Here is a 22,163-nt window from a genome sequence, read left to right on the forward strand (position 1 = left end):
TAATTAGATTTATTAATGTAACCAAATGCCTTTGTGGCTGATAAAATGATCTAATCATACATTTGACTTTTTTTTTCTTCTTAAAACCACAATCCCTCTATAAGAGAACACGCTATAAACATGTCATATTCACAAAAAATATATACATATTTGTGAATTAGATTTTTAATATCATTTACACAATGTAAATACTGTCACTTTAAAATTACACAAGCATTTAAAAATACATGAAAAGTATTTAAATGTCTTTTATAGTGTTTTATCCTTTATTCTTTTTTTTGTTTATGTTGTTTGTGTTGGTGTAGATGTAAAGTTGAGATTTGAGGTTTTTTTATGTTTTCTTTTTTTTTTGTTAAAATTAAAGTCTCCGATGAGACATTTAGGTATTTTGCTGCTAATGCCAGGTTTTATTCGACAACTTTACTCTTTACTGACACAGTATGTTTTTAGGCCAATGTCCTCAAAATTTTCCTTCATGACATATAAAATCAATGCACTCTATGGAACTCTATTAGTTGTTTTTTCTCAAATCCAGCTGACCCCTTTATTGTTTGTTATTCTGATAAATGGCAATAAACATCATATTATTCACTTCTGTTGCTGTCTGTGTGATTTAACTGCTTCAGAGCTATAAAAGGTTTCATCTATATAATAATTAACTAGGTCGTGTTTGTGGTATTTTACAGGATCTGAATTCTTTGATGATGTACTTTGAATTTTTTTCCTCATCACCACAGCGTACAGAGATGACGTATTGTTCCCATCACTTTCACATTTCACGTTTTGCATTGAACACTACTGGAAAGAAGTTTTAAATTTAGTCAAAGGGATTTTCTTGAGTGATCAGAACATTAAACATTAATTCAGTGCTTTATTGCATCAGTTGCAAAGAAGAAAACATATTTAGCTGATTCAAGAGATGTTACATCTGGATCAACCTGGGGTGACCAAAAATGTGATATAAATTATATAAATGCATAATTAAACCTGTAACCTTGTAGTTACTTGACCCTTTAACCACTAGATGACAGCCTCCCTACATAGAACAATACATTACTGCATCAATACAATCTAAACTTAATTCGTCCAGTACTTATTCTTACTTGAGACTTTTCTTGTGCAGATTGTTTCGTATGACCAAAGAACGACAACAAATCTATTTCTTTTGAGACGATGCGTGTGTTTCGCAGAAATCTCCATTGAGTCCCGTCTTACTTGTGCATCCTTAACAGCGCTGAGAAAAGTAACACGTGTCACGTGACCGCGCCGCAAGCGTGATAGTTTCCCAGCGATCTAGTCATTATATTTAAACCTTAAAGAATGGCACTGAGAAACATTAATATGGATTAAATAGTCGATTTAGATTTAAATAGTTAAATCAGCAGATTTTTTTTTTTTTAGACCCAGCCTACCTGCCCAATTAAGGGCAACTTCCGGCCCAGTAATAATATCTGCTCGTGCTCATGAATTATGCTAATCGTTTATCTCAAACCGGTCCTGCAAGCACCCCTAGCGCCTCATATTTTGTATGTCTCCCTATATCTAACACACATTTCAGGTCTTGCAGTCTTTACTAATGAGCTGATTAGTTGAATCAGGTGTGATAGATAAGGGAGACAAAAAATGTGCAGTGCTGGGGGTGCTCGCAGGACCGGTTTGAAAACCACTGGTTTATCTGATCACTTGTTGAATTTCGGTGGCTCATCAGTGAAGTCTTTCTGTATTATTCATGTAACTTCAGTAGGAAGTTAGTGAAAGCACTGCTGTAAAAACATGGGATGTTTTCTCTTTGATCCAAACGTCTTTGGTTTAAAGGAAATAGATTAAATCCTGCCCCTGAGCTGAGGTATGAATACTTCTGATACACTGATTTATTCAAATGAATGTCTATATATTCAATTAAATGAACGAAATGTTTCAGTGTTGAGTCATCTACATGTCCCACAAGTAAATGTGCATGCATTGCTTTTAATTAATTTTTTGTGACATTTGCAATGCGTCTTGCTATTTTTCTTTACCTTATTTTTGTTAACACGCCTCCCAAATTGTGCAAATGTTGCGACAAATACTGTGACATATAATTAATCATAATGCATGTGCTTCAGTTATCTGTTGTTTCATAACTGCTGCATTTTTCACATTTTTAGTTAGTCACTTTGCAGGCAGTAATAGATCCTTCTTTGTGGAAGTGAATGTTGTTTTATTGTTTGTGTTTGGGAGGGGGTGCAATGTGTTATTTTGTCTTCAGTAGGAAAACATAATAGTGTTGACATGTTCCTTTGTGAGTTTAAAAAGCTAAAAAGTATTTTCTTGTGCTTGGAATAATCTTGCATTACCTTCTTTTAACAGCATTAGAACAGGTTTCATATGAAAATTAATTGGTCAAAATGTGTGGGAACCAGACATCCTGTACTATATTTGAAAATGCATACCAGTTGTTGATTTTTGGCCTGAATTCAGAAGGAATTCTTTTGCTTTATATTATCATTAGTGTCTAAACAAAGCAACCATGCATGGAGGAAATAAACAAACTCAGGTGTGTACATGTGCAGATGGATTGTAAATATCATATAGCATTGCTCTGACAGCTGCGTTTGGCTTTAGACTCACTTACAGCTGGGACGGAGCCTGACTGTACAAGTGAATCAAGTGATAATATTGGACCAAACAGAGGAAGTGTGTTTGACTTTGAAGCATTATAAAAGCCGTATGGATGCCATTTGGACTGCATCACCTTAATGGTTAGCTCAAACCTAACTTTAAGACCAGCTTTATTACTTAAAAGTTACTGATTAAATGCAGTTTGAGTAAGTGGTTTTATCTCATGCCTAATTAATCATGATGTCGGTGTGTATAATGTGCTTGATCAACAGATCTTTTCTTGGTTGCCATTTGAAAGTTTTTCAATGTAATGCAACATTTAGGATTTTTAAACACTGATTTCTTAGAATTTGCATTTGTCCAAGAGATTTTTTTTATGATGTTATGTTACCGCTAACTGCAAAGTGAAAGTGTTCATGAAATGTGATGCAATTTTAGGTATTTTCTGAAATTTGATTGGAAGATATTGTAGTTACAACATTTAGTTATAGTTCAAATAATTGTAAAAGTTTTATGTTCGTTCCTCAAAGTGTCGCCTCGAATAATTGTGAACAACAGAAGAAAGTCTTGAATCTTTCTGTCTAGTATTGTTAATCTTAATCCAACTATTTAGTGTGATAAGTAATTTTGAGCTGACCAAGTATTATCTGTTGTGTTTCTCAAAAACCACTACTGTGATATTTACCTAGCCATTTCCTCAAAATCGTGCAGCCCTAATTTGCCAGAAATTGCTGTACTTGATTGGCAGATTCTGGATATTGCTTTCTGTCTTTTTATTACTCACACAACACACACATTTTGCTAAGTGCAGATTAAAGGATTGGTTTTCAACATGTTATACTTTCTAGTTTCCAAGTGTTTGTGCATTTGAAAAATTCTGGTGTGGTATTATTTTTTTTTTCTCTTATTATACTACATCATTGCTATGGTAAGTGGATATAGGGTGTTCTGTGTGCTCGCTTACAAACCCAAGTCTAAAAAAGCCCAACCCAACTTCTTTTTGTCATCATTTGACAGGCAACAAGTGTGACGCAAGTGACTTTTAAGTATAATAGCAGCTCAGTCGCTCATCATTTGCATCATTCAGTTTAATACTTCCTTGGGTCAGGTTTGTTTAAATGCCTAACCCTATGATCAATAATAATAGTGATGCTTGCCTTAGTAAATACCTGTGTCTCTTTTCCATTTTCATTGATGTGTGAAAAAAAAAACCTTGATGTGTAGCTGTAAAGTCAAATTATGCTTCCACACAAAGACAGAGGGATGAGCTTATGGCTTGAATTACAGCCACAACGTGTTAGGCCTGTTTTAAACAAATGAAAAAAGACTTTGGAGAAATCAGGGCTTAGGCCTATATGACACTGTGGACCGTGAATCATAATGCAGATTTATCAAAATCTAACATATGTTCTTGATTGTTCTCTCCTCAACTGAGAAAGTAACTGAAAAAATCAATATGTAAGCACGGCAAACGTTTGGTCACTTATAGACGATTAACATATCTGGCACATTATTTTAGAAGATGTTTTGTGAAATGGTAATGCTCTATAACACAGATGTCATATCCTGTCATTTACAGCATAGCATCTGTTTTATGCAATTTAACGCACAAGGTGGGATTTTCTGTCAGCAACAAACAAATTCAGAAATTCTTATTAAATTTGGGTAGATAAAATACTTTTGTAAAGTTATATAATATATAAAAATATAATGCATCTAAAAATGTTTTAAATTACTGTACATTTATGCATGCAGCTTTAATGAATCCTGTATGTTTGTATGAATTGAGAGACTACATGAAATGTTTGTACTTTAAAAATAATAATTTGTCAATCACAGGAGCATTTAAAAGGAACTAGTATAAGAAAGTTGTTCAAATGGGGATTAAAACTCATAAGCAATGGTAGAGTTACAGGATCTAACACAATTAAAGCTAATTTAAAATCAATCTGGATGAAAGTGTAGAAAATGTTTGGTTTAATGGTAGATTAAGTTACATAAATTAACATACACATTGACACGTGTCAGTTTAAACAAGGTTTATTGACATTACAGTCTGCTGATATTAACAGTGTTTAAGGTGAACTGACACAACCATTTTTCCACAGGTGAAAGTAAGCATGATATTTTTCATATTCAGTTGAATTAACCTGCGAATAGCAAGCCTGTGCATGTAAGCCTGTTAGTTTCACCTGGAATGATTTTCATTACATTTACTTGGCAGACGCTTTTATCCAAAGCGACTTACATTTTAGGAATACAACAAGTGATTTACCATAAGATGGAAGGAAGACACTTGGTTGAAAACAGAGAAGAGATGTATTGATGATGTGTGTGAGTGAAGGCAGAAGTGCAGGGGAAATGGCTTGTATAAGAGATGTGAGGGGATTGGGTCTGGACAGGTGGTAGGGTGGCTGGCTGAGAGGATAGGTTGAGGGACTTCATCTGTAAGAGGAGAGAAGATGGTCAGCTCAGCTGTGAGAGTGTTTGATGTGAGTTCCTGGGGGAGTGGAGCCGAGAACTGACTGCTGATGGGTGTGGTTTTGTTTGTGAAGTAATTAGCAAAATTGTAGAGAGGTGGGAGGTGGTGCAGGGGGACAAAAGAGAGTATTGAATGTTTTGGAGCGTTTCCTTGTGTAGATATACATCTAATGATGCAAGTGTGTGGGGGTGGGAAGAGAGGATGATACCACTGAGGAAAGTTGAGAAGGAGATAGAAACCTTAGGTTTCATCTAACCGACTCTGCTTAAATACACAGCTTAATTCACTTGAATGAATACAGAGCTGTCCAGGCCTTTCTAATTAGCACAGCAAAGCCTATAGCATGCAAATGGCTCGAAATCAAAACTACAGTGGTACGGTTTGCCACTAAAGTGCAAATTAACTGGTAGCAAAAAGTCTTTTGTAGATTCTAATTATAGCTAACAATCAGCATAAACATTATGCACAATCAGCATAATGTAAAAAAAAAAAAGTCCTCCCTACTAGCAAATATTTATTCTAAAGGACAGAAACTGAAAACTGGTATTAAGCAAAACACTTACGTGCTCTTGCCGTGTCCACTGACAATAACTTTATACAGTGTATATATATATATATATATATATATATATATATTATATATATATATATATATATATATATATATATATATATATATATATATATCACACTGCTCCCCTTGAATTCAAACTTAAAAGAAGAGACAGATTTAGTCGTAATTAATGTGAATGGACTTTTGCAAACCAATAAACAAGGCAAGGGGTGACTAGATGTCTTTGTGAGATCACATGAAATGGGAAAGTGATTGAATTGTACTTTATTTTTGTGATTTTATTATTTGTAATTGTAATTATGTGCACTGATTAATAATTCCAAAGTCCTTTTGAGGCAGGTTAGTTTATCTCAAAAGCTACTTGGTGAGATTATGTTCCAATTTCAAATCAGTAATAAACAGGTAACACTAACAGGTATGGTATCTTAAATGTAGCTTCTTTAGCTCAAATCACTAGGCTTTTCATTTCTCTGTGATTGATCAGTCTCCTTTACTTTTACTGTCATTGTAATACTAGGAACACGTGCTATGAAAGTAAATAGGGTCAGTTTTGATTTTTGTGTAGACTTTAAACTGGATTTGCAAATGCAGATGCCTACTTTAATCATGCCATTGCAAAAATGTTGTGTTTAATTTACTTTCTCGTATTGTCCTTGCAGGTCTTGGTCACAAGCCAGCTCTAGTGTGTGAGAGAGAGGCCTTTGCGACCAACTTGCGAAATTCACACACTCCAACACCCTTCTCATGGAGGACAAAAAGTCTGTAATGGACAGTTTGCGCCAAAAAGCCAAACTCTTTCGATACTCGCGGGTTGGCAGCGACAAAAACCCCAACAAGCTAGAGGTGAGGGAAGAGCGTTTGTTGGACCAGCGGATGAGCACATCGGTCATGGACGTCCTGCAGAGGAGTGGGATGTCCTCCCTAAAAAGCCCCACCCACCAACAGCCAGCTGACCTCCGGACATCCTCTGCCTGCAACAGTAGCCCAGACTCCCCCCTCAGTGTTACTCTGCGAAAGAGAGGGGGCGGTACCGGCCTCTCCGATTCACTAGACTCGACCGTCTGGCTGTCCCAGGAGTCAGTCACTGATGCCCCATGTCAACACAACATCTCCAAGTCCACAGATGAGATGGATCAGGTGCTGCATTTGAGGGACACACAGCTTCCTTCTTCAGAGAGCTTGACTGAGGTAAAACGTGCCAGTTATCTTGATCTTTTGGTTGGGTTAATCAGCAAGGGAGGGAAGAAGTTTTCTGCAACTCTCGTTTTTTATGGGCACCGTCTAGCAAGATTGTGTTACACGAACATTTGATGCTTTAGGTGAAACTAGTACTTCCTCATGTTCTTTTCATTTTTATCAACTGCATGTTTCATAATGGTCACACAGAAACAGTGTTGGGGAAAGTTACTTTTAAAAGTTATTTTTTAGAGTATTGCGTTACTATATTGGAGATGTTGATTGTTTATTTTTTGTGTAATGTATTGTGTTGTTTTGTTTTGGTGTTACTTTCGCATTACTATTTAAATATGAGCAGGGCTCAATTGTTTTTAATATAAGAAGTTCTATTTATAGCAAATTTAAAAGCCCTTTCACACCAAAAAGTGTAATGAAAAAACCTCAGGCTGAAGGAAAAGTAAATTCACATCTGTACAGTAGAACACAGGAGAAGAAGGTTCAACACTCTTCAGCAATAAAAAAAACAATGAAGCACAATTGTTAGTTTATCTAAACGTCATTTTTGCTTTATTGGTTGAACTGTGTCATCAAAGGTCAGCAGCAAAGAAAGTAGTTAATAAAATGGTATTAGATACATTTGTGTTATTTAACATTTAATTATTGCAGGTCTGAGTTTGCATTTCACTGTTTTAATTCGTTTCAATGAATACTAAATCTGTTTTGTTTTTTTGTGAGTGGGATGAATTAATGCACATTCACATTTAGTCTAGAATTACATTATGTTCACACAGCGCATACAATGCCTCTGTACTTGCAATTTCTCCCAATATGGGGACAGGAGACTTGTCAGTTAATAAATGGGAAAACAAAGTAACTGGCGTTATTTTTTTGAAAAAGTAACTCAGATATTTTCTTGTAAATTAAAAAGTAATGCGTTACTTTACTAGTTACTTGAGAAAGTATTCTGATTACGTAACTCGCGTTACTTGTAAAGCATTACCCCCAACACTGCTTTTCTGGTAGCTTTCACTGCATTGGCATGCTATTAGCATTTTAATTTAAATGGAAAAACAATTCAAGTTAGACAAGGGAAAGGTTTTCACCATCTTCTTTTTTGCATACTCGCCTCCGGAGAACAGTGCAAAGCACCACACTATTGTGAAATGCACTTCCTCTGATCATGAGAGATTGATCACTGCAGGAATGCGTCATAACATTTCAAAGCCCAAGAATGTGGTACACACATTTAAAGCAGACTGGTGCTTCTCCATTCGATTAATTTACAAGTGTATTATACCCAAGTAATTGATGTTTCCTAGCAGTGGAAACTTTAATTCCACAAGTTTATGTGGCTTAGCATTCATTCTCCCAGGGGTTAAGGAATTTTTAATAAAGATATTAAGAAAGATGACCTTCAGTGATATTCTAGAAATATGTGCCATGAAATCAGGAGTCGCCAAGACAAAACTGTTTTTGAATACTAGAGACTGACTTTGGATAAATGAGAAAATCTCTTTACACCACTGATTCGTGAATTAGTAGCTCTTTTGATCATATCTAGAATGATATTTGGCTCTTGCATTTATTGTGTTTGGGAAACAGAAGCCGCATTTCAACAGAAATGGTTCGGATACGTTCTCCATACGTGACAACAAGCACAATAATGCAAGTATTAACATGTTTGGTTTGTGCAAGTTTGTGTTATTTTTGTTGTGTTTAAGTCTACTATTACATGATATGAAAAGACACTTAGTAGGGTGCATGCAGCTGACATTGTACTTTAAATGCCCCTGAAATGGACTATACTTTGCGTAATGGTGTTCTTTTCCAATGCTGACATTGAAGGCTGAAGTTTTACTTCCTGACTATGTGAAAGTTAAATAAAACAGCATTTTACCATGGTAGTTGATGGTGCTCACTAAAACTAGTACTTTTTATTTGGCAGGTTAACAAATACTTTTTTTTTTTTTTTTAATTCAGCACAAAACTTGTAATTCCTAAAGGAAATAGCGATGATTTTGAGGTTGCAAATGAATAGTTGCTCTTGCATGTTGTTCTGTGTAAATGAAATGCCGCTGTACTGTTTTATGATAGCCATGCTGTCAGCATGCATCAAAATTTAGCATGAAACTAATAATGCAGTTTGGTATACAAATCAGTGTAAGCTACTTTTCAAAAGGTTTTTATTTATTTTATTTTTTTTAAGAAAGATATTTCAACAAGAATAAATTAAATTGATCAAAAGTGGCAGAGGCATTTATAAGGTTACAAAAGACTTATTCAAATAAATGCTGTTGTTATCAAAGATTGCTGAAAAAAAACACAGTTTTCATACAAATATTAAGCGGCACAGTTCTTTTCAACATTCATGATAATAAGAAATGAGCACTGAATGATCATGTGAAAATCATCTGAAAATTCAGTTTTGAAATCACCGGAATAAATTACATTTTAAAATTGTAATAATATCACAATATTACTGTTTTATTGTACTTTTGGTCAAATTAATGCAGCCATGGTGAGCATATGAGACTTTCAAAAACCTAAAGAAATCTTGCATACTCCAAACTGCATAATAACACTATCACTGTTAGTCAATGGGAGCAAATGATAATTAAAAAAAAAAGTATAAAGTGGTTAAAAATAGAGGTAAGAGGGGTTAGGTGACTTGTGAGCACTATAAAAAGAAAGCGTGTGTGGTATGATGTAACTTGTCACCACTTCTAGATTTTTTTTTCACTACTTTAGGTTTTTATAAGTTCACAAATGACAAAAAATATTGCTTAAACATAGTTTTAATTCTTGCATGTCACACTGTTGTCACTGCTTGACATGTCATGTCAACTACCCAGATATAGTGTCCAAATGAGCCATATAAAAGTTTGTGGTATGGTTCTCTCATTTGTTTTATTTTTTAAATCAGATTGTGGACATGATGACAGAATCAGCTGGAGTGAATGAGCATCAGAGGGGAGCTCAGAGAACGTATCTGCTCACTGTATGCCTGAAGGAGGGCCGTGGACTGGTCATTAGAGACCGCTGTGGTGAGTGTCAAATATCTGTGTATAAACAACACACCCTGAAACACTACACACAACCTCCATTTTTAATAACAATCAGTGGTTTTTGTATTAGTGCTTGTTTGTTAAAGGTGTACCCATCGGTGGGAGTTAACACAGCCCAGCAAAATGTGATTGTAGTGCAGATGCGTTAACGTGACGTGTGTTTTTGCCAATATCAAAATACTTCCTTCCTGAGTTTACTGTGTAGAGACAAATGTAAATAAGCTTTCAAAACATTGCTCCATTTGTTTGAGTGATCTAACATGTCTACTAGTGAATTATCCAATAGCAGGAGTTTAGGGCAGGACTATTTATAATAACCCATTTAACAGGGAATTTACTTATTGTTTCAAATGAACAGAGGATGGAAACTCGTTATTTTCAAATTATTATTTTTGCAATTCTGTTGAGTACCAGTAGTGGCATAGAGATTATATAGTACACTTCACCTTTAATTATAACAAATATGAATAAAAAATGGTACAAAGTGAAAGTGTGAATGCTATCAAACATTTCAAACGATCAACCGGCTTCGACCGTGACAGTGTTACTAGCCTTTAAAGGAACTTAATCACTCTTTAAAGGGGTCATATGACATTGCCAAAAAAGAACATTTATTTTGTGCATTTGGTGTAATGCAATGTGTTTATGCGGTTTAAGGTTTAAAAATACCACAATCTTTTCCACATACTGTACATTATTGTTTCTCCTCTATGCCCCGCCTTTCGGAAATGCATCGATTTTTTTCAAAAAGTAAATCGTCCTTAAAAAGCGAGGTGTGCTCTGATTGGACAGCTATCCAGTGCATTGGCCGAATTCCTCAAGTGTGTGATGGAAATGTTACGCCCCTCACCATACTGTGATGCTGCCTCCCGGCATGACGAGACAAAAAACAATAAAATCCATTACAAACAAGGCATTTGTTGCTTCCAGTGGGGACATAATTACTGATTATAATGACTTGTACTGTCTTTTTATGCATTGCGTTTCGTATCGCGCTGTGTAAACACAAAACAATGTCTGCATTTGTGATCAGAGAAACGACCAGTGTTGAGCAGTAAAGCATTACTTAGTAACGCGTTAGAGTAATTTGATTGCTTTTTTAGTAACGGAGTAATCTAACGTGTTCTAATTTTCAAAATAGTAATTAGAGTATAGTTACAAGCCAAGGTCTCTATACGTTACTGCCACGTTACATTGCTGTTATAACAGAGATTTGTGAGATTGCGATGAACTGAGATGTCTTTTAGAGATTATAAATCCAGTGCTCTTTGCTGGCATTCTGGCATCCAAACCATGCATGCAGCAGCCGCTTGCTTTAGTTAAAAATAACTTTGATGCTTTAATAACAAATATTTATCGGGAGCGTGTATGCTAGAATTTCATAAATATAATGGAGAAAAAAGTAATGTGACCTAATTACTAATTACTTTTGAAATAAAGTAATCAGAACAGTAACGTGATTATTTTAAAAGGAGTAATTTGTAATTTGATTACATTTTCAGAGGAACTTGCCCAACACTAGAAATGACAAACAACAAGCACTACTCTACACTGCTCAAAACTCGCGTTTGAATCATCAGTGGCAAATTCTTTAAATATGAAAACATACTTACAGGCTTTGAGTCAGAAGCGACAGATTGTCCTTGCAAAGTTGGAACTACCCCACTTTATAGAAACAGCCTTTGAGCACAGAAGCATTGTAGGCTACTCTCCCAGGTTCAGGAAACAGCCCTCCATAAAATGCACTGCACACATCTGAATATTTGGGTTGTACTGTTCTGGAACAGTGTTGTAAATACTTGTTGTAAATACAACTTAACCACTGATTTCTAGTCGTGTCCTCTTTTGGAAGACCAAACTAAGTAGTTCCTCCCAGCACATTCAAACCTGTCTGCAGCCACACCTGCATCACACTTGACTTTACTGGCACATGAGGCACTCATCTAAGACATGGGGGAAAAAACACAGACAGGTGGAGACTAGGATATGCATTGGCATACTTCCTCTTCCCCAGTTTATTTACTGCTTTTTATTGTGTCTGTATTGCGTCATTGCTACATGGCTCATTAAACAGGCTCTTTTCCTGTTTATAAGTCTGTGTATTTTGCTGTAATTTCATGACATTTTCTCAAGAAGGTGATACCAATCTTAATTGTTTTTCCTTTAGAAAAAGAATGTTCGAAAGATTAGCATACTGTTAATGACATTTTTCCCTCTTCGTTTATTGGCTGTTTTCAGAGGTGTGTCTATTATATAATAGAGCAGCTTGAGATTTTACAGTCAGTATTTGCATATTATAGTCAGTGTTTGCACACATGCCTTTATTGTAGATGATATATTCACATATCATATTGCCGTTTTAAAGTCAACATGAATTGCTGATTGCAACTCATCTTACTTTTGAAATGAATATCGATAAACAGGATATTCAAATATACACTACTGTTCAAAGGTTTGTTTTTTTTGTTCTGTGTTTTTGAAATAAGTCTGTTATGCTCACCAAGGCTGAATTTATTTGATCAAATATACAATGAAAACAATAATATGGTGTAATATTATTAGTTTAAAACAACTTTTAATATATTTTGTAAATTCTTCCTGTGATCCAAAGCAGAATTTCCAGCAGCCCTTACTCACTGTAATAAAATTTGATTTCAGATTAAATAAACATTAATAGCAAGTACTGATAATTTAATCAAGTATTTAGGGTTGCTTTTGAATTTTTGCTTTTAAAGTGATCGTTCACCAAAAAAAGTAAATTCTGTCATTTACACACCTTCAAGTTGTTCCAAACCTGTATGAGTTTCTTTCTATTGCTGAGCAAAAAAGAAAATATTTTGAAGAATGAAACTCATACAGGTTTTACAACAACTTAAAGGGGTCATCGGACGCCCATTTTCCACAAGTTGATATGATTCTTTAGGGCCTTAATGAAAAGTCTGTAACATAGCTTGGTTAAAATTTCTCAATTGTAGTGTAAAAATCACCTTTTTTTTACCCTGTCAAAACGGCTCTTTTCAGAGCAAGCTGTTTTGTAGCATTTTCCTTTAAATGTTAATGAGCTCTGCTGTCCCCGCCCCCTCTCTTCCGAGCCACTCTGAGAGAATCTTGCTAATTAGCACATTATTAGGAAAGGCGATTTGCAAAGATTCATTAAAAAAACCTTATATTCACTTCTTCTGGAGGTGAAGCTGGATCAAGAATGATTTGCATGAACATAGACACATTTATGTATATCGGGGGCGCATTTCACATCATACGCTTAGGAGTCATTCTTGTCTACATCTGCTCCGGCGGTGAAACAATGGTGGACTGATGACAGCTCACTCAGGATGGGTGTAAGTTAGGGGGGGAGTCAATTATGTGCTGAAACGCTACTGTCAATCAAACTATTGTGGGAGGGGCCTGTCTGTGTGAAGGCACAAAGACAGGCATCTGAGATCGGCTCGATTTGAGAAAGGGGAAATGATTTAACGAGATTAAAAAAAAAAACACTGGGTGGATTTTTATCATTATAGGGTGGTTGTGTACACAGACTGCCAACAAACACTTCAGTTCAGACAACTTGTAAAAGTGCATGTAGCATCCAGTGACCCCTTTAAGGTAGAGTAAATGATGACTGAATCTTCATTTTTGGGTGAACTATCCCTTTAAGTGTGGTGGCTGAAGGAAAAAAAAAGCCATTAATTGAGGACAGGATTTGTTCAGACTAGTTGCTTGTTTGCACCAAGTAATCATAGTTCACTGAAAGGTTCTGAAAGATGTCATCTTGAAGGAATACCATGTTTATTTGACCATGACAAATTAATATATCTGAAATGACAAATGTTTCAAAATCTTGTTTAGATACAAATGTTCCAAGTTTGCTATCTTTGGTTTCATATGCTTTTGACATTTTTTGATTAGTAACGTAAGTGTTAATGGTAATAAATGTCACGTGATGTAACAATCAAGTAAAATGTAGTATCATATTTTATTTGCACAGTGAAGTGTAGGTGTCTTAATTGTTAATTTTATGAATGTTTTCAAACATGAAGACATTTTTTAAATGGGTAAGACAGATTTTAATATGCATTTGAGTTAGTTTTAGTATGCACTTTGACATTTCCTTGGGGTTACTCCTTTTGACATTTCAAGCTGAACTAACTTATTGTGCCATAAAAGGTCATATTGATTTTTCTTTAGACATGTGACATACCATATCATGTGGGTCTATGGGGGTCCTCTCTGTGATGTCATTTCCTGTTTTATGGTTTTGTTGTCATGTAACAAAATGGCCTGCTTGTTGGTAATTCTGTACTGACTTAGTTTGGTGCACATGTTAGTTCAAACATTAATAATATTTTAAAGCAAAGGGTTCTTTCTTTTTTTTTTTTTTTTTTTTTTTTAAGAATCACTGTAAAAAATTAAGAAATCAAAAATATGACTCTCTTATGCTCACCAAAGCTGCCTTTATTTGATAACATAAAACAGTAATATTGTGAAATATTAATACAATTTAAATTAACCGTGATGCATTATTCTCTTTGAATGAAATGTTCAAAAGAACAGCATTTATATAACATAAATGAATTTACTGACCCCAAAACTTTTGAACAGTAGTGTAGTCTTTGTGGTAGAGTTGTTTTTAAGCCTCTGCTTATGATCTTTTTTTTATGCTTCTTTTAATTTCTACATACTATGCGAGCCCCTAATACTATGAGACTGTAGTTAAGAATTATTGGTAACACTTTATTTTAAGGTGTCCTTTTTACACGTTACATGTACTTACTATTATAATAACAATTAATTATGCATAATTACATGCAAGTAGCCCTAAGCCAACCCTAATCCTAACCCTAACCATATAATAAGTACATGTAGTTAATTAATATTACAAAGTACTTAAATGTTTAATTACACTGTAACAAGGACACCTTAAAATAAAGTGTAACCAAAACATTTAAGCAAATTTGCAGATGCTCAGTAAAACACTGTTCTCTCCATAGGCACAAGTGATCCGTATGTGAAATTCAAGCTGGACAGGAAGACCTTGTACAAAAGCAAAGTGGTGCATAAGAATCTCAACCCTGTCTGGAATGAGTCCTTCTCCTTCCCGATCCGCAGCCTGGACCAGAGACTTTTCATCAGGGTACACGTTTACTTTGCTTTGGCATACATGCACTAGCTTTCACATCACGCCAAGATACCTACAGGTAGATGAAACGGTCCCATTCATTGCTTGATTGTTCAGGTTTACGATCGAGATCTGACAATGGATGACTTCATGGGGTCCTGCGGTGTTGAGCTGAATAAACTGGAACTTGAAAAGTAGGTCAATTTGAAATGTTTGTATTAAAGGTCAGACCAGAAGTGTGGTTTCTGATGCTTTCGTTCTGTCTGTTGTACAGGAACTGCGAGATGGTGCTTTCATTAGATGACCCCAACAGCCTGGAGGACCATATGGGTGTCATAGTCATGGATATTTGTTTATCTGTGAGGAAAAGCAAAAACAAAAAACACGTAAGCAACTTTATGAATTTAAAGAGTTGGTTTGCCAAGCTAACTAACTCCACTAACTAAATGTTTGCTGCTTATGTATTCACAATATTTATTTCTATTGTGAAGAGATGGGCTGAAAGGCTTAATTAGATTCATGACCTTTGACATCATCAAAAAAGTTAATTTAGCTAGATTAACTATGCTTGATTACATCATGCATTTTATTATTTGCACTTACTATTTTTTTCTTTCCCTGCTGTCTGAACAGAACTGCAACCCACTAACGATAGTTGAGAACCACTGCAATATAATCCAGAAACTTAACATAAGAGTTCTCGATATCACATTGCAATATTTTTATTGATCCTCAGGGAAGTACAACAGAGCCTAACAAATGTCTCACGGAGTCTATGAAGAAGAGTCAACTCTGGACCAGGGTATATACCATCACTCTGGTGGAGGGGCGGGACTTACCACTGGATGGACAGGGGGACCTGTTTGTTCGCTTTAAACTGGGAGATCAGAAATATAAAAGCAAGGTATTTACCTGTTTAGCTCTTCACTGATGTAGTTATAAAGTCCTTAATTTAACTGAAACATTAAAATTTTGAGATTAAAAAGGAGTAGCAATGCAGCTTTTCAGCAATAAAGGCTGTAAATTTGTCTTCGTCTTCACAGAGTCATGTGAAGAAGGTCAACACACAGTGGAGAGAAAGATTTGACTTCATCCAGTTCCCTGATGCATCCAGCCTTCTAGAGATTGAAGTGGTGGGAAAAGAGGGCCGGAGATATGAGGAGTGTTACGGACAGTGAGTTTATGAGGTTTTCGAATGACTTCGAGAATGTCTAACATAAATTAAGTTTTATTTACAGAAGCTGGCGTAATATCAATTACATCTGAAAATGAATCTTATGTTGTTTATTTCACAGTTTACAGTAAGGTCCTGGAAGTAGAAAGCAAGGGCAAATAAATAAGTGTTAAAATAAAGTATTGCTAGAAGACTTTATACCTTGTGGCATGAGACAAGTTATACAGTATCCAATATTTCAGTAAATACACATTGCAGAGATTCTAGGATATTTATTAGTTTGACTCGGCGAGGATGCATTAAATTTATCAAAAGTGACATTAAAGACTTTTACAATGTTACAAAAAATTACTTGAATTACTAGAAAAAGTTTCCACAGAAATGTTAAGCAGCACAATTGTTTTCAACAATGATAATTAAAAAAAAAAAGTTTGTTGGTCAGTAATATTTCTATTTAAAGATGTTTTTTTGTTTGTTTCAGCAATGATGCATTAATTATAAATTGAAAATAGATGTTTAATGTTCAAACAAATGCTGTTCTTTTAAACTTTATCAGAGAATTCTGAAAAAAGGTTTCAACTGTTTTGAACATTGACAATAATAAGAGTTTCTTTAGTAATAATCATATTAGAATGATTTCTGAAGGATCACGTGATACATAAATTAGACTTTAAAATATTTGAAAATAAAAAGTTATTTTAAATTGAAATATATTTTCACAATATTAGTTTGTTGTGCGCATAAGAGACTTCTTTCAAAAACATTTCAATCTCCAGACATTTTTAAAAGAAGTTGAATTTCACAGATCAAATATTTTCAAACCATATTTTTAGTAATTGAATGTTGTTATTACCTAGGTTTAACAGAAATGTTCTGTCTGTGTGCACATTGCAGGTGTGAAATCGACTTGTCTGGGTTGCCATTGAATAAATCCACATTGTTTACACATGAGCTGGATCCGGGCCAAGGCAGGGTGGTGTTCGTCATCACTCCCACTCCCTGTACTGGAGTGTCCATCACGGATCTCATCGCCCCTCCGCTGGAAGAGCCTCATGAGAGACAAAATATGCTGGTTAAATATGTATGTTAAACTGATTACTCTACCACAGTGCTTCCTTATGCATGCTACAGAGTGTGTACTACATACTATGGTATTTAAAAAAATGTGTATAAAACGGTAGTAAGCAATAACAAAATGCAGTCCTGATCTCTCCTTTTTTTTTTTTTTTTTTTCTCTGCAGAGTTTCAGGAACTCCCTGAAGGACTTGAGAGATATTGGTTTTCTTCAGGTTAAAGTGATCAAGGCCATGAACCTCATGGCTGCTGATCTAAATGGTATTATATATTATTTGTTGAATATATAATAAACTGTTTTTAGTCGTGAGCATGGGTGTGAGCATCAACAACCACATTCACTGGATCTTCTGTATATTTTTAGGAAAGAGTGACCCATTTTGTGTCCTGGAATTGAGAAACAACCGGCTGCAGACCCACACCGTATACAAAACCCTCAACCCTGAGTGGAATAAAGTCTTTACTTTGTCAGTATCACCATAACTTTATTAATGCACACTACTGTTCAAAACTTTGTCAGTATCACCATAACTTTATTAATGCACACTACTGTTCAAAACTTTAGGGTCAGTAAGATTAATATAATTTTTTTACACTATATTTTTTTACCAACTATATATGCATCAAAGAATCTTGAAAAAAAAAATGTATCATGGTATCCAGGAAAAAAAAAAAAGTTGAAAAATTGTTTTCAACCATGGTAATAATAATATTTCTTAAGCACCAAATCAGCATATTTGAATGATTTCTAAAGGATAACATGACACAGAAGACTGAAAATTATTTTTATTTTATTATAATTTTTTCACAATACTACTGTTCTTACTGTTAATAAATGCAGCCCTGGTGAGCATAAGAGACTTCTTTCAAAAACGTTTAAAAAAAAAAAAATCATACAAACCCCAAACTTCTGAACGGTGATCAATGTCAACTCTGTATTTGTATGAAATTAATAGCAAACTGTATTTAATTTGTCTTGATGAGCAGCCCAGTAAAAGACATTCATGAGGTTCTGGAAGTGACCGTGTTTGATGAGGATGGAGACAAAGCCCCAGATTTCTTGGGGAAGGTGGCCCTTCCTTTACTCTCAGTAAGTGCAGAAAATTGACACTTTTTTTTTTACATTTAGAGCTATGGTGTGAGAAACATCTTAATTGAATTGGAATTGATATATTAATATGTTTGAATTTTGTTTAATGTTGTTTTTTTTATTGCAACAGATACGTAATGGTCAGCAGGTTGCTTGTCCTCTAAGGAAAGAGAATTTGGGAGGACTGTCTAAAGGAACCATAGTCCTGGAGCTGGAAGTCATTTACAATTCTGTGAGTCTTTACTGATGACAACTAGGAGATTATGCCTTTATTCAATAGTTCAGTATGATCAGCCAAGCAGAATATGACAATAGCCAAGTCACATTTGATTATATACTGTAGCACGTTATACAATAAACAGCTTCACATTCACATACATATATAAATGTTCATGTTCTAAAATTCATCAGATATGAAACAAATGTAATTTCTGGTATAAAGCAGCACTAAAGAAGATAAGTGTCATTATTTAGCTCAAAAATACTGAGCTGAGACACATTTTCAGCACCTGATGTACTGTATATTCTTGTGTGTATAAAAAATCTGTAATATATTTCATATGCTCAGATACTGGATATTTAATAGTTTGTTTGTTCAATGCCTTGGCCAGGTCAAAGCAAGCATCAAGACCTTCACGCCTAGAGAACAGAAGTTTATGGAGGACAATGCCAAGTTTTCTAAGAAGGTATGACGTCGTGTTGGGTAACATCCACATAGAAAAAAAATTGTTAAAAAAAGTAGGAGCTGCTTACTAACGAACTACCAACAGGTTCTTTCCAGAAATGTTATTCGCTTGAGGAATCTTTATCATGCCGTGTATCACGTCGACCAGTTCATCAAGAGCAGTTTTCAGTGGAGAAGTGTCCAGAGGAGCATCATGGCGTTTCTGGTGAGACTCATTATTCATTCATTCAGTGAGTCAATTAATGATTGTTTAATTTAATTAATTACATTAATTTTTATTAAACGGATAAGACTCATGGTAAAAATTTAACTACTTTTTAGTAGCTTTTTTTTATCTAGTGAAACTTTTTTGTTTGTTTGTTTTTTTAAAATAGTTAATCATGTAACTCACATTTGCATTTATGAACTGTTAAGAGAAGCATTGGGATTATGTAACTACATGACAAATATGTGACCCTTCATTAGTCTCAGTCTTCATGAAACCTAAATCCTGCACGTGTTTTCCTTCAGGTCTTTCTTGTTACAGTGTGGTACTGGGATTTCTACATGCTGCCCATGCTCATGGTCCTTTTCATGATATGGAACTACATCCAGATCACCTTTAAGAGATACACCAGAGATCCAGTGGGTGATTTTTTTTTAGTTGTTTTAGTAAAACATGTGTTGCCTTTGATTGCAGAATATCAACCAGAGTAAGGATCTAGCTAAGCATTTGTTTTAGTGATTTGATACTGCATGTAAATGTGATAGGCTGACATGAATTAGCACAGTTTGCATATTTACGATATGCATTGTTATCTCAGATATAACTTAATGACTTTGTTTTAAGATCTTGTTACCTTTCATTTTAAGATGTTTAAAAATAAAGCCTTTCCTTTGCAGGACACCGTGGAGTTATATGAAGAGGAAGAGGAAGATGAAAAGGTATAATTCTTTGCTATTCAGAAAATTACTCGCATTCATTTATTCCAGTAATTTAGCATGACATTTCACGTTCTTGGTCTTTTGAAATGTTTCTTCTTGTAGGAATCTGAAAGAAAAGGTCTGATGGAGAAAATTCACATGGTTCAAGAGATTGTCATTATGGTCCAGAACATTCTGGAGGAGATTGCATGCTTTGGTGAAAGAATAAAAAAGTAAGTGTTGTTTTCGAATGAATTCATGCACAGTAATTGAAGAGAGAAACTCTAATGGAAAGATGACAACATTAAATCATGGTACTCATTGTAAAACTGCAACATTTGTGTTTCTTTCTTCATAGTACGTTCAACTGGTCAGTGCCGTTCTTGTCTAATCTGGCCTTCCTGGTTCTCATCATGGTTACAGTGATCGCTTACTTTATTCCAGTACGCTACATTATTTTACTTTGGGGTAAGACAACAGCTCTGTTACTCTTTAACAATGGAAAAAGTTTTTCTTTCAAATGTGTAAAACCATTGAACTCGAAGCAAATTTAAGACAAATATTGAAGCTCCTTGACGTTCAGAGTCATCAGTAGAGATTGGTCATAATTATGTTCCTTTTTTTAGGTATACGTAAATTCACAAAGAGACTGCGCAGTCCATATGGCATTGAAAGCAATGAGGTGATGGCTTTCCTTTCCAGAGTGCCTTCAGATGTCCAACTGGTAATTACCACAGTTTAATAAAAAAACAAAATATTTATAGTGTCAGGTAAAGTTATCGGAATGGTCTATAAACTTTTCAGCTTTTTTATAAAATCCTGTAATGTAATATTTTTTTTTTCTGTATGAATGAGGCTATTGGCTAAAATTGTATACAATTCATTTAATTGTTTTTGTTTTTCAGTTGAAATTTGCTAAATTATACCAATATAATTTATAATATACAATATGATTTAAAGTTTAGCATACAAGACATTTGTCAATTTTAAGATGAGATTGTACACGTAAAGAATTAAAGTTCTTTTATTCTGCATACTAATATTTACCACAACAATGAAAACTTCTCTTATTTACCTCAGACTTTGCATTTCAGTTGTTTAAGTAGTTGAATAAGAGCTGCTTATTTTTCTGTAAGCCATTCATGTCTTGAATTCTTCTTGTTTATTCAGGCACAGTACACTGAACTGAGCACCTGTAGTGCTCACAGTCTTTACAGGAGAAGAAGAGCATCTCCATAGACACTAGAATGAAAAAGCTGGTCTCCTGAGAACATTCTGTGTTCTGGAATGATTTCTACATGTACTTTAGAAGGTGAATTGCAGTTGAAATCATCCCCATCAGATGGTCCGGTCTTTACTGCTGGGTCGTGCTGAAGCACTGTGCTTAACACAGACACATATTAACACTCCGTACAGCTGCAGCTATGTTGCATTGAGGAATGAGGAAATATGACCAAGATAAACTGTATGGTTAAAGTATGTATCTACAGATGCAATGGCTAAACAACACATCATGTACAGTACAAGTGCAATACAGTGTAAAGCTTTGCTATTTTATACTTGATGCATTTCTTTTTGTCTAATCAGAGTTGGAAAAATGTTTTGTAAAGGAGTTTGTAAAGTCTAATTCTAAACAAGCTACTTATTTTTTTTAGGTTTATTTTTATTTTGTACACAGATTTTTTTTAAAGACTTTTTAATATATGGTTTACATTTTAATTATTGCAGAGAAAAAAAATCACAATGAATATATTTTAAAGTGCCTTTGACAGGAGAATGTAGTTTTTTTTTTTACACCTAGAGTTTATCAAAGTTTGCCTTTTTGTGCAATATAAGGTTCTAGACATGGCTTTGCTGCTTAAGAGTGGTAATTGTAGATTTTTTAAAAAAATGCAATACACTTAATTACAGATGTTGTCAAATGAGTATTTTTGCACTCTTTGATATGTTGAGAATATGCATTTCTGTTTTGTATCATAACCATTTCTCAGTAAACATTTACTACATTTGATGACAGGTGTGTTGGTGGTTCTTATATAACAGAATAAGCACAATCACCGTTAAATTGATTAAATAAGTGCAGATCTATGAAGACGAATGTAGAGAAAGCAATATAACCCTTCAGATTCCTTACACAATGGTTGTTTGAGAATATTCAGCCACATAGTGGCAGTGTTTTCCTTTAATGCGATCCCATCCTGCAGCTCATTCACTGCACTGCTG

The 22,163-nt window shown here is 34.7% G+C and overlaps 1 protein-coding gene across 1 annotated transcript; it reads left to right on the top strand.

The window, feature by feature from the left end:
* The first annotated feature begins 1,624 nt into the window (after positions 1 to 1,624).
* On the top strand, positions 1,625 to 21,951 carry LOC109103491 (multiple C2 and transmembrane domain-containing protein 2-like). The gene is made up of 21 exons (XM_042759543.1): positions 1,625 to 1,846; positions 6,317 to 6,845; positions 9,757 to 9,877; positions 14,887 to 15,029; positions 15,132 to 15,208; positions 15,289 to 15,400; positions 15,751 to 15,918; positions 16,058 to 16,188; positions 17,083 to 17,269; positions 17,430 to 17,523; positions 17,627 to 17,729; positions 18,250 to 18,352; positions 18,483 to 18,584; positions 18,964 to 19,038; positions 19,123 to 19,242; positions 19,548 to 19,661; positions 19,920 to 19,961; positions 20,064 to 20,173; positions 20,299 to 20,408; positions 20,567 to 20,664; positions 21,111 to 21,951. Exons 2-21 carry the CDS (start codon positions 6,402 to 6,404, stop codon positions 21,177 to 21,179), a joined length of 2,523 nt encoding a protein of 840 aa, XP_042615477.1. The 5' UTR covers positions 1,625 to 1,846; positions 6,317 to 6,401; the 3' UTR covers positions 21,180 to 21,951.
* Positions 21,952 to 22,163: the final 212 nt, after the last annotated feature.

This window comes from Cyprinus carpio, chromosome A7 (assembly GCF_018340385.1).
Source record: "Cyprinus carpio isolate SPL01 chromosome A7, ASM1834038v1, whole genome shotgun sequence".
NCBI lineage: Eukaryota > Metazoa > Chordata > Actinopteri > Cypriniformes > Cyprinidae > Cyprinus > Cyprinus carpio.

Coding starts and splice junctions, on each gene's coding strand:
- LOC109103491 (XM_042759543.1), top strand. CDS start 6,402: ATGGAGGACAAAAAGTCTGTAATGGACAGTTTGCGCCAAAAAGCCAAA. Junction 15,401..15,750: donor AAAGCAAAAACAAAAAACAC/GTAAGCAACTTT, acceptor ATTGATCCTCAG/GGAAGTACAACAGAGCCTAA. Junction 20,409..20,566: donor CTACATTATTTTACTTTGGG/GTAAGACAACAG, acceptor TCCTTTTTTTAG/GTATACGTAAATTCACAAAG.